A 12,587-nucleotide genomic window follows, 5' to 3' on the forward strand; every position below is an offset into this window, starting at 1 on the left:
TGTGGTATGACAGCTATGAAGTGGAAGGAACTGGTTAGTTCTCTTTTTAAAGTAGCTCTGTGAAAAGGTTCGATATGGAAAGACATTAGTCAACTTCCTGTTTATGTGGAGTTAATCCACTCCCCAAGAGTCGTGGACGAAAGTGTGTTTACATGTTAGACTGTCTCATCTCAATGAGACATGCCACGCAGCAATGTCTTCTTTTAAATCATCTTTCTATTTTATTCTCTTTCTTTCTTCCTTCGTCTTTCGGCATCAGATAAACGCTGTGTCCAGGGTACATTATAGTGACGTATTCCACAATGAATGTATTGTTCTCTTCTTTAGAGCTAAAGAAGGAATAAGAAGAGAGTGATATGGACACTATAAACCAGCACTAATACTGTAAATGGATGTTCCAGACTAGCTTGGCTTTAAAGTCTAATCTCCTTATGTCACTCACTATTTACTTTTCCTCACTGTTCTACTCTCAGAACAAAATAAACCTGCGCTAATCAGAGCCTCTCAATCTGGATCACAGTTGATTTAGAAGGAGATGAGAAGAGTTAGACGTCCATTCAAATAAATACAATAGCAGGCAGTTGGAAGCTTCTGGTCGTAGACAAGTTAATGTTCTTCTATATTTACAGGAGACTGAATTAGGCTCTGATTGGTGCTTAACCATCCAAATATCATACAAGCACACCTGTGTTCTGTCATTTTAGTCAAAAGTGTTTGAAGAACTCAATCATAGACATAGATGGACGTGAACCCTGTGGTGTATCCAGCACACAGTTCAAGTAAACATAATCGTGCCCTTCTTATTCAGTGTTAGTACACTTTTACCTCTGTGACAGTATAATTGTGAGAGTTGTATGATCGTAAATAATGTATTTGGTCCATTTTGGATGACTCTTTACAATAATAAAATGTTTCCTTGTCTATTGTCCCTAGCGTTCTGGGAGAGATGGTCACCGGGGTTCCGACAACCTGTCGGCTAAATCATCAGACAGTGATGTAAGCGACGTGTCCGCTGTGTCGAGAACCAGTAGTGCCTCTCGCTTCAGCAGCACAAGCTACATGTCTGTCCAATCAGAGCGTCCGCAAGGAAACCGCAATATCAGGTAAGTTGCCGCTCTACTGATGGAGGGCACGGAGGACCAGAAACCCTCCAAGAAAAGATCAGAGGTTGCCAGGTTTGGTGGATCTCCACCCCAGAAGTATATTTCTGAACTGCCGTTACCACGTCCAAACCTTTTCAGTTTTGACAACGTTTGTACTTGGTTGGTTTGGGGAATGCACTGCTAGCGTTGTTTCCCATTTCCTGGAGAGTTCAGGTTTGGCTCTGCCTAGGTCAAACAACTGAAGCCAAATGTTTGAACTCTCCATCTCCAAGAGGGGATTTTACCATACCTGGCAATGTACTGATGCAGAAATAATGTTTTCATGTAAAAAAGTGAAAACACATACATGATACTTTACTGTATGCCTTCTTACTTTTTATAGTCTGTCAACTGTCAGTTAGTCTTTGCTTTTTTCCATCACTTTTGTTCTCTCATTCTTGACATTGTTTAAGCTCTGCTTCACTTGTTTATTTGATTTCCTTTCTGCTTTGCATGCGCTCTGCTTGTTGCTTCTGTCACACCGTCAGCCAATCAAAGTCGAGAAGCAAGTCCGTGGAGGGGGATGAGCATGTGGGCGAGGTGGAGGAGGAGGTGGGAGGGGAGAAAGGGGGGAGAAGGAAGGGGGTAGCAAAGGGAGGACAGAAAGGGTCAGAAGTGAACATAGCCAGTCAGAAGGAGCAGGAGGAGGGGAATGAAGAGGACCTCCTGACCAGGAGTATCTCAGAAGCTGACCTCAGGTAACATCTACCTGCCTGTGTGCACCTTGATGTACCCCCCTTACTGCAGACTAATACCCACAGATTCCCTACCACCTACTAATACCAGTGGAGATACCTACAGATTCCCTACCACCTATTAACACCAGTGGAGATACCTACAGATTCCCTACCACCTATTAACACCAGTGGAGATACCTACAGATTCCCTACCACCTACTAATACCAGTGGAGATACCTACAGATTCCCTACCACCCACTAATACCAGTGGAGATACCTAGAGTTTTCCTACCACCCATTAACACCAGTGGAGATACCTAGAGTTTTCCTACCACCCACTAATACCAGTGGAGATACCTACAGCTTTCCTACCAAAACTCTAATATGTAATAATGTGGGACAATACAATACACATACTGTACTTTATGTTACTGTGGAGACGGAATAACAACACTGCACAGACAGGTTGTTATTCCGGTTATGACGGAATAACAACACTGTCCACAAACAGCTTGATATAAGTGTAATTGAGTATAGTTTCGACAATATTGTAGTATTTTTATTAATATACATCATTAGTGGTGAATAACAGGAATGTCATACACATTAGCAGGGATTTGAGACCGTCATTTGTCTCTGGAATCTCGTGCTCGGCCTTTTTCATTTGTCAGTTATTTATAAATAATGTGAGTGGAAAGGCCTGATGGCTCACTTAATTCAGCAGACATGAGAGGGCTATTGCTACTTCTACTCAGAGGACTTGATAATGAAGATCAAAACACTCTTTGAAATCATTTGAAATACTAATCTATCAATACTTCATTAATCCTGCTAACATAAATAAATAACCAACTGCACTAGCCCCATCTCCCCTCACTCCCCCCAAAAGACCCAACCTGGCTCAAGCCCAACCCTCAAACTTGAACCATGTCTGAAGATAAGATGGAGTTTAATAACAGCCCAGTTGCTGTCAAAGCCAAGAACAAACACACGCACACAGACAAAGCATGTTTTGGAGGACCCTTAAGTTTCCCTTGAGCGTGCTAGCAGATTAGCTTAGCTTCTTCATAAGACTCCCTCAGCCTCACAGTGCATTCACAGCAGGTCACACATGCTTATCACCAACCCTGATGATAACACCAGGCTGTTTCAAAATTGGCCTCAGAGGAAAAACACCACGAGCTTTGGAGCTTACGTAACTCCCTACGAGTTACTCTCTTAAGTCTTATCAGACTTCAGTGTTTTAGATTCATTAGAGTTTACACTTGGGCCTCAGTTACTCTGATGCACATATGCCATCCAACCTTCAATGACTTAATAAGAGGGTTGTAACAGGTTTTCAAGAGGTTTAATAAAGTATGCTGGTTAGAGAGATATTATTGAATGGCAGCTGCTGTGTGATGTTGTTTTTTCATTAACTGTCACTTACTGCATTGTGTGGTTGTATACCTGTGCTTGCGCTGCTCTGTGCTGTGTTGTGATTCCCGTACTCGTTGTGTTCTGTTGTTGTGGGATGAGACATGTCTGTCCCTCCTACCTCTGATCGAAGCTGTTTTCTGGCGCCAGGTCTGAGTACCTGAAACCCTACCCACAACCCCCCCCCCCCCCCCAAGTCCCCAACCACCACCCTCCTCTAAATCCCCCCCCCCCCCCCCCCCCCCCCCGCTGCTGATATTAAGTTCCTTTCAGCGCTTCTCTCTCTGTGATCCATGCACTGTGCCCCCACAATCAGACCCTTTGCTTCATAACAGCCCACCATGACATGTTCTGGTTTCCAGAGACCCAGATTCAGCTGTGCTAAAAGCATTCTTTTAGCGCCGGCCGAGAGCCTGTTCCAGTGAGACGTGTAAACCACTCAGAGGGAGCGATGTTCCCCACAACCTGGCAGGAAGTGTCAGGGTAACCAACCCTAACACAGACACGGTTTATCACACTTCTGGATGGTCATACTCCTGTGTAGAGTAAAAGACTACGTTTGCCATGGTGCTGTTCGTCAGCGATAATTGACCAATCATTTAGGGATACCCTACCAATACCTTCACATGACCATATCAATATCTTATCGCAATCTAATTAAGACACTGTCAATACATGAGAGGGACCATGCCAATATCTTATCCCCACCCCACCAATAAGGTATTGTCAAAGCCATATCGATTCCGTATCGAGATCATATAAATCAATACTGCTGTATTAGGGAAGAGTAGGATGTGTTTTTAGTGCAGTACTGTGAATGAACTATACGTGGAGAAAGTGAAGTGAAGAGTAGAGGTTTGTGTGTTTGGCATGTCTGTGTACCTTTCTATCACACCCTCTTTGTGTGATTCAGGGACAACACTCTCAATGGCTCTCAGTATGTGTGTGTGTGTGCATATGTGTGCATGCACGTCTGTGTGCCAGCAAGGCCATTGGTCTACTCTATGCCCACTGTGATGTGGACCTAGCCTGGCACTTAGTGTCTGTAACAGGAAGGCCGGAAGAGACAGAGGAGGGCCAGTGATCTTCCAACAGAGGAGGGGGTGAGTGTCTGTTCCAACAGGAGGGACAGTGATTTTCCAATAGAGGATGGATGAGTACCTGTTTTAACAGGAGGGTTAGTGATCTTCCAACAGAGGAGGGGGTGAGTGGTTGTTCAGATAGGAGGGCTAGTGATCCTCCAATAGAGGAGGGGGTGAGCGGCTGTTCAGACAGGAGGGCTAGTGATCTTCCAACAGAGGAGGGGGTGAGTGGCTGTTCAGACAGGATGGCTAGTGATCTTCCAATAGAGGAGGGGGTGGTGGCTGTTCAGACAGGATGGCTAGTGATCATCCAATACAGGATAGGTGAGTACCTGTTCCGCTTGATTAGAGCTGCAGTTTGATGGAAGCAGCCAAGAATGAGGAGCGTTCTACACCCACAGTTACACAACCCCAACCTCTGATGATGCACTCATTGTCCCCCCGGAAACAGCGATGTGACAACGTACAGACACACACACAGAAACGCCAGAAGAATGCTCAGATCGATCGGTTCACATTCCGGAATGTTCAGATTATTTTTCTCGGCAATCTCAATGGTCAGACTACTTCAGAGAGCTGTGTAGATCCTTTGTAAAGTCAGTGTAGAAAACAAAGTTCACAGTGTTTGTGTACATGTTCAGCTGGATAGATGTTTATATGTATAGTTGGTGCTCCGGGGGCGAGGACTACAGCCAGGGGTCCAGCTAGGATATAAGAGGATTTCAATCAACACTCTTAAATCTCCATCCCCTCCTGCACTTGTTATAACCTTGGCAGCCAGTGTCTAGTGTGAGGGGATGTTGTGGACAGGGATGGAGGGAGAAATAGAGGGATGGAGAGAGGGACGAGGGAAGGACAGAATAATGTAGAGGGCGATAGAGGGGTGGGGGCAGGTAGAGGTAACAAAGGGGGGGGGGAATGAAGGAGGAACGGATGAGCTTGCTCGTTGCTATAGAAACCAATATATTCTACCTCTGTGTCAGTCAAGAGCCACAAGATTAGCGACATCTTTGGAGATGAAGGACAGAGATGACTGCAATGAAGTGATGATTGTCTATCTTGTGTTTTCTTGATAAGTCAGTTTGTCACTGTGTATGTGTGTTTGTCTGTCAGTATAATGACTCCAGCTTGAATGAGAGAGTGAGACTGAGTTAGTGGTTAAAATATTTCATGTGATTACTGCATTCTTTACCAGTCATGGTTTGGTTCACTAATATACAATGAACCAAAGTCCAGTATTCCTTAAATAAGTTTTCAAATGATATATTCCTTAAATAGGTGTTCTGATTATAATAAGGAGGTTCATTAATGTATTCAAAAAAAAAAAATGCACTCAAATGAGTTGCTATTAAGCTTTTCCAACCAAAGCTTTTTTTAAACACACCCCAAATAAGTGATATCAGAAAGGATGTGAGTATTACTGAACTTGTGTACCGGTAAAAGGGGAAAAATGCTGAAATCTTTATTCCGCATTGCAACATTTTCAGATCATTAGGTGAAATAGTATTTTTTACTGTCTGACCAACAAAAGAGGTGCATGGCATTATTCTATAAAATCTCAACAATTATAGATCCAAAGTTGCTCGCATTACTGTGAGACGTTGTTATTGTAAGATGGGTTGTTGCATGAAAAACACCCATAGGCCCCTCCTCTGAATATGAGCTGAAGGAGTTGCTTTGATTAGAAGAATACGAAAATATTTTGGGCTTAAGGTTAACAATCTTGTTCTACCGGCGGGAACATCATTCTTGAAAAAAATCACGCACATTTATACACACACACACATACACATACACACACACAGTCCTTCATAAAATCAGACAGTACATTGTTGCTTCACCTCCCATGAAAACCTTCAGATTAGCACATGAGCTCTTTTCAAAGCGTTAATCATTCCCTCCAAGCCGACACACAAATAGAGCTTTTGTTTTTTTGTTGGCCTTGGGAACATCTTGGCCTAGATGAAAAATGTACGGCGCAGAGTAGTGATCTGCATGGAGAGGAACACTGTGTTCACCCGGGATACAGAGCACGCATCCCTGGAGAGAGGCTCGGCTCTGCCAAGCGTCTTCATGCTGTAGAGGTACTGAGTGCCAAAGCTCAGGAGAGGGGGGGGGGGGAGTGGGCGCAGGATGGAGAGAAAGAGGAAGGAGGAAGAGAGAGAGGGGGAGGGGGGGAGGGGGGATAGAGGTAGAGAGGAGGGAGTAGAAGAGATGAGGGTGAAAGGAGGAGATAGTGGGAGAAGGGAAGGGAGTAGAAGAGAGAGACAGAGAGAGAGAGCGAGAGAGAGAGAGGGTCTATTGTTTCTCTCCAGCTCAAGTGTGCTGTAACTGTGTATGGAGAATGCCTTTACGTACTGTGAATAACAAAGCCGGTCACTGACAACACTTTCATTAACCGGCTTAATAAATCTCTTCTAATTAGGAGACAGGTAAAAAAAATCTGTAGTATATGTGTGTGTGTGTTACATACGTATGTTAGAAACATACGTATGTAACGTATGTTTCTAACTCCCTCCCATCAAACTCAAGCTTTGTAGGCTGTCAGATGAATCAATAAAACAACCCACACAATCGTAGACCCAATTATTCTCAACAATGTCATAAACACGGTCGTAGAACAGTAAAAGCAGGGCCCTCTCGAGGTGCACTTGATTCATATGCCCCGTGTGGGCCAAAGAATGGATGCACTTTGATAGTGCTTAGAAACAAGCACATTGACCGGTCAGTAAGAGGACATATGTTTAAGCGTGCAGCGTCTGGCGGTGGGTTTGTGATTCATAATTGTAGAAAGCATCAACACTATTCAAACCAATGTAGGTCACTGTAGAGAGAGAGAGAGAGAGAGAGAGAGAGGAGGAGAGAGAGAGAGAGAGAGAGAGAGAGAGAGAGAGAGAGAGAGAGGAGAGAGAGAGAGAGAGAGAGAGAGAGAGAGAGCGAGAGAGAGCGAGAGAGAGAGAGAGAGAGAGAGAGAGAGAGAGAGAGAGAGAGAGAGAGAGAGAGAGAGAGAGAGAGAGAGAGAGAGAGCCAGGTCTGAGGACATCGTTTTTCAGCTTTTCATTCGTCGACAGAACTACTCTGCCCCACTACCAAGTCAGCAGGATGAGTTACCTTATCGGTAACTTTGATTCTTCGCTGATATCTGACACACACACTGAGCCACCTCAAACTGTTATCAAACTGCCATCCAAATGTTATCAGGCTCAAGCTGTTTGCTCATTCTTTGTCAGTGGATGGAATGCCGACTTACCAAGGTGGTCGCAGAGAAAATAGCATATTTGAGAATGTCAGCACAGCTCAGCCACAGCGCCGCAGGTGAATCTGGGAGTTGAAGTCTTTGATGTTGTGAGTTGCAAAGGTCCATGGTTGTATTAGCTGATCAAAGCCACTAATCCTTCTATGTAACCATTCAATATGGAGGTCAGAGTGCTGAGTCACACCACATTTGTTGCAGTAAGTAAGTAAGTAAGTAAGTAAGAGAATGGAGTACATTATTTCTCTCTCTCCCCTCTCTCTCTCTCTCTTTCTCTCTGCCACATCTAAAATGTGCCTTTCACTAGTGTAAATATACTCTTTGAGTCGAGAAACAATGGCAGACAGAAATGCTTTATCTGCAGTTCCCGTGGGAGGTTAAAATGGCCCCTCGCTCGTGGGGAACCATGTGAAGATCAAGGCGTTAACTGTCTCCCAGTGTGGGAGGGTGTTAGAGGTCAGGTATGCTCTGATCCTTGTTAGCTTCTCTGACCGTCCTGTCTGGGTATCTCTTTTAATGAGGGAGGCAGAGCAACACAGCCTGCCGACACGTGGCCAGCTAACTCTGCCAGGCTCCTCACTGGCCACGTCACAAGTCCATCAGACCAGGACTCGTTCTCCCTCGTCCTCTTCTCTCCTCCTCCAGCTATCCCTTTCCTCTCTCTCTCTTTCTCTCCATTTCTCTCTTTCTCATCCTTCTGTTTCCCCCATCTCGCTCAACCTCCATCTTTCTATCACCCTCTTTCTACTTTCTCTCCATCTCTAAATCTAATTAGCTGAGCAGGTGGCAGGAGCACGTCTCTCTGCAGACAACCAGACAAGGTGCTATGATCACTGATTGGCTGCAAAAGTGTCAGACATGTTATGTTAATATTTCATGAATGAGCCCACCCTCCTCTTCCTCGCCCCGTTGCGTAACGTCATTTGGGTGGAGGTGCAACACAGAAACAAAATCAACACCATCAGCTAGGTAGTGGGGTTGGGGTGATACAATGAATCATCAAGCTGATTAAGCATGTGCTCATATTCAGATTCATAGCATCAGAACAATCAAGCTAATCAGGTTCAGACGAATTGAAGTGGATTTTCCAGTGGTTTAATAACAAATGTTTCATCTGTAGATATTCGAGCACAACGAGTTCTAGTGTAGGGGGGCCCCTCTTTAAGACTGTAATCTTTAAGGTTTCATAATCACCATCCTTGGTTTAAATAGGAAAAGACATGTCTAGCCCTAATGTGAGACGATTCACCATTCATGAAGGAGTAATGAAAGTCATTGTGAAAGCTCGTAGATGTGTTCTCCATGCTAATCGGGGTATTTTGTCTTAAATGGTCTTCAGAAGACAATGGCGTGTGATGGTTCAGTCCCTTAATGAAGTGACATGAGTGCCCCCGGGGCAATCTTGTCCTAGTAATTCTCCTCATTAAGGCCCCCCCTAGTCTGACCCTGATTATGCCATTTGTCTCTGAAACTTAATCTGACACACTAGGAACCGAGGCTAAACCTTCATTTGTGGCCTCATTTTCTTCCACAAGAAGAAAAAGTGAAAGTGAGTTTTGTTTCTTCTGATTCGCCCACGGTGATGTCTTCGTTAGGGTTGTTTTGACTTTTGATGAGAGCTTCAGAGACGCGACGCCATAGCAACGGGCCTGCCATCATCAACCCATAATAATCTCAAATCAGTCACGCTTTGAAGGTCTGAGGTTTGTGGCGCAGTGTGATCAAACACACTCACCCTCTCGCGATCTCCATTGTTGACGTGGCAACACCATGGCACGTGCTTTTACCTCATGATTTTCATTGATTATTGTTTCGTCCTCTCTGATGGATGACACGTTTCACTCCCTGGATAAACGGCACGTCCTTTCCGTCAATCTCAGAGAGAAGTCCATCCGATGACTTCTTTTTACGATTGCTTTCAATATTCATGTTTCCATTCATGCTACCTTCAACCTACATCCTACATTGTAGACTCCTGTACCTGTACCTGTACCTGAATCATGTCCTTCTCTTCCCTCTCCTCTCCTCTCCTCCCTTCCCCTCTCCTATCTCCTCCGCTCCTCTCCTCTTCCGCCCTCTCTCGTCCTCTCCTCTTTTCACCGCATCTCCTCTCCTCCCCTTTCTCTCCCCCCCACTCCTCTCCTGTTCCTTTCCTGTCCTCCTGTCTTCGCCTCCCCCCTCTCCGTGGCGATGGCTGACAGTGACTTTACATCCAAAAATGAAAAACAGGCAGATGGGCACGTCCGGGGGCAACATGACCAAGAGCACAAGCATCGGCGGCGACATGTGCAACCTGGAGAAGACGGACGGGAGCCAATCAGACACGGCCGTGGGCACGGTGGGCACCGGCGACAAGAAGAGACGCTCGAGCATCGGTGCCAAAATGTCCGCCATCGTGGGGCATCTCCAGAAAGAGCCGGAGCACCTCCCAGCTCAGCCAAACAGGTAGGCGTGGCTCTCCTCCCTCCCTCCCTCTCCCCCCCTCCCTCCCTCCATGCCCTCCGTAGACGCAGCAACTCTAATGTTTCCTCACAGGCCTCCGTACCACGGGTGACAGTTCCCCCCAGCAGTGATCTGTTGCAGGACTGGACGTGACGGGAGCTGGAGCCAGTGCCTGAGATGGCGTGGACTGTTTTCCTCTCACGTCCTTTCTCTCCCTCCCTCTCTCTCTTTCCTAGATGGCGAGCGCCCGCCGGCGGGCCCCCTCACCTGTCCTCCTTCGCTTCGCTGTGCTTGATTTGCTTTGTAGCCGCTCTGACTGTTGCCGTGGCGATTTTTGTTATTCTTTGATGAGGCCGTGTCTGCGGGTTGTCATTGAGCCCCGGTCCCCCACAGCGGTGGATCCTTTGGGGTGCGTGTGCGGTGATCTCGGTGATGCGACTGAGAGGATGTGGAGGTGATCGGGGGGGGGGGGGATGTCTACGTGCCCGCTCTACAGCTCGGACCTCTGTTGTGTTGGGTTCTTCGGTGTGACACTGTGCCAGTGCGACAAACGCACTCACATCATCGGCCATCATTTCCTGATGTCACATTTACACACGTGCGAGCCAAACATATTCATTTGAGATTTTGTTTTTTATTCAAGTCATAGTGTAGATGATTATTACAATGTAGCAACAGAAAACATACAGAAAACATATAGAAACAGGCACCTTGAAGTAGAAAAAAAACCTGGTACACTACAAACACAGGCTGTTAACAAAGGGCTGCAGTAGTAAGTCCTGTCTACTCTCTCTCTCTCTCTCTCTCTCTCTCTCTCTCTCTCTCTCTCTCTCTCTCTCTCTCTCTCTGTGTGCATGCGTGCACATCACCATGTCCACCAGAGGTTGGGGTGCCTCAGGGCTTCAGTTATGCAATTAACTATAAAGGACTATTTCCTTCTAAGGACTATTGCCAAAAGACAAGAAAGAAATGATGGGCTTTGACCACAGTAGACGAGGGTTTAGGGTATGACGGGTTGACGGTGTATAACTGCATGTCTGAAGCCCTTGGTGATGTTGCTTGTAAAAATAGCTCCACAAACAAAATTGCGTTTGATTTTCCCTGGAGATGAAAGCTCTCGTCAACCTCTCTTTTCAGGAAATAAATGGCTGTTGTTCCTCCCTCCCCCCTTAAAAGTCTACCTTGTAAAAGAGGACATCCTGTCTTTTCTGTGGTTGAACAGGCAGGTGAAGAGTGAAGGCTGTGAAAGCTGCTGCACGTGTCTGTATTGCGTCGGGCCTAAATTGGGGTCTTTGTGAAGGTCAGTCCCTGTGCAGTACTGTGGGAAGCGGTGAAGGGTTCACTCACGCGAGCTCCGAGGCTACTTTGAAAACCTTCATTTGCCATGTCAAGAGAACTTTTCCCAATAGACAGTTTGTAGTCGTGTCTGTCCGATCTGACCCCATGATAAAGACCAGGTCAGCTCGCTCAATGGGTTCCAATCATGAGGTTGCGATGGGGGCCAGATAACCAGGTCTGTCCATCAGCGGTCCGCACGTGCCCTTCCTGCTTGAGGTGGTGTGAAAGATGGGTGAAGCAGAGGGTCCTTTCCTCTTCCTCCTCTCCCTCTCCTCCTTCCCCCCTCCTCCTCCTCCCGACTCCTCGTCCCTTCCTGCTCTCCTTCTCCCCCTCTCATCCGCCCCTATCCTCCACCCCCCTCTCTCCCTCCACCTTGTCTCCGTCTCCTCCCCCCTCCCTGCTTTCCTTGTTCTCCTTTCTCCTCCTCCACCCTCCTCTCTCTCCCTCCTCCCCCTCTCCCTCTCCCTCAGGGCTTTGAGAGTGCTTGTGCCTGTCTTTTACTACAGAGCAATGCAATAAGCATAGATTAGATGTACTGGCTATATGGTTCAATAAAAATTTGCTGCTCATTCCTGAGCCTGATAGCTTCAGGTACAGCGTAAAAGCTACTGAGAATATGGATTTGTCCTTGCTCCAATCCTTTAGTTTCATTTTGGTTTCCTTTCTTAGACATCTGGATATTCTCCAATACACACACACACACATATACGCTTGCGAGGCTTGAATCTTAAAAGCATATCAATATTTCACTCAGCACTTTTAGTTGCTTTAACACGAATGTGTCTTTTCCTCAAATCCCCTGTCCTGGTTCTCCACCAATGGGAGCCATCAGGTGCTCCATGACCTACTTTATTGTGCTGAATCCGGGTGGGTTGGTTGGCTAACTTCGAAACGCTATCAAAGGATGAGCGTAGGAAATAACAGGTGGCTTTAGGTCCTCTCAGTGTTTCACGCCACGTTTGTGCGTACGTGTGTGTGTTAGCAGCCAAGCTGGGGTAGCATATCCCAGGTAGGAGATTCCGGTTAACGTGCGCACTCTTCCCGTGCACGCTCTCCCACTCAGGACTCTGTCGCAAAGGCACCAGACCTCAGAGCCCGGAGCCCAAATCGCTGGGACTGATCTCCTCAGGTCCCAGCCAGCCGTCAGAGAGACACTCTGACCTTCACGACACCAGCCCCACTTGAGATGTAGGACCACAGACACACAAGGGCTCCTTTGCATATTGAAATGCCATG

At 46.4% G+C, this 12,587-nt stretch overlaps 1 protein-coding gene across 1 annotated transcript in view; it reads left to right on the forward strand.

Annotated features, from left to right (window-relative positions):
- Positions 1-12,587, forward strand: part of rims2a (regulating synaptic membrane exocytosis 2a) — a 65,093-nt gene that overhangs the window by 37,101 nt on the left and 15,405 nt on the right. Inside the window, 3 exon segments of the mRNA XM_047030330.1 lie at positions 934-1,103; positions 9,801-9,969; positions 9,971-10,016. Coding sequence (XP_046886286.1) covers positions 934-1,103; positions 9,801-9,969; positions 9,971-10,016 — 385 coding nt within the window.

Source organism: Hypomesus transpacificus, chromosome 2, assembly GCF_021917145.1.
Source record: "Hypomesus transpacificus isolate Combined female chromosome 2, fHypTra1, whole genome shotgun sequence".
Lineage (NCBI taxonomy): Eukaryota > Metazoa > Chordata > Actinopteri > Osmeriformes > Osmeridae > Hypomesus > Hypomesus transpacificus.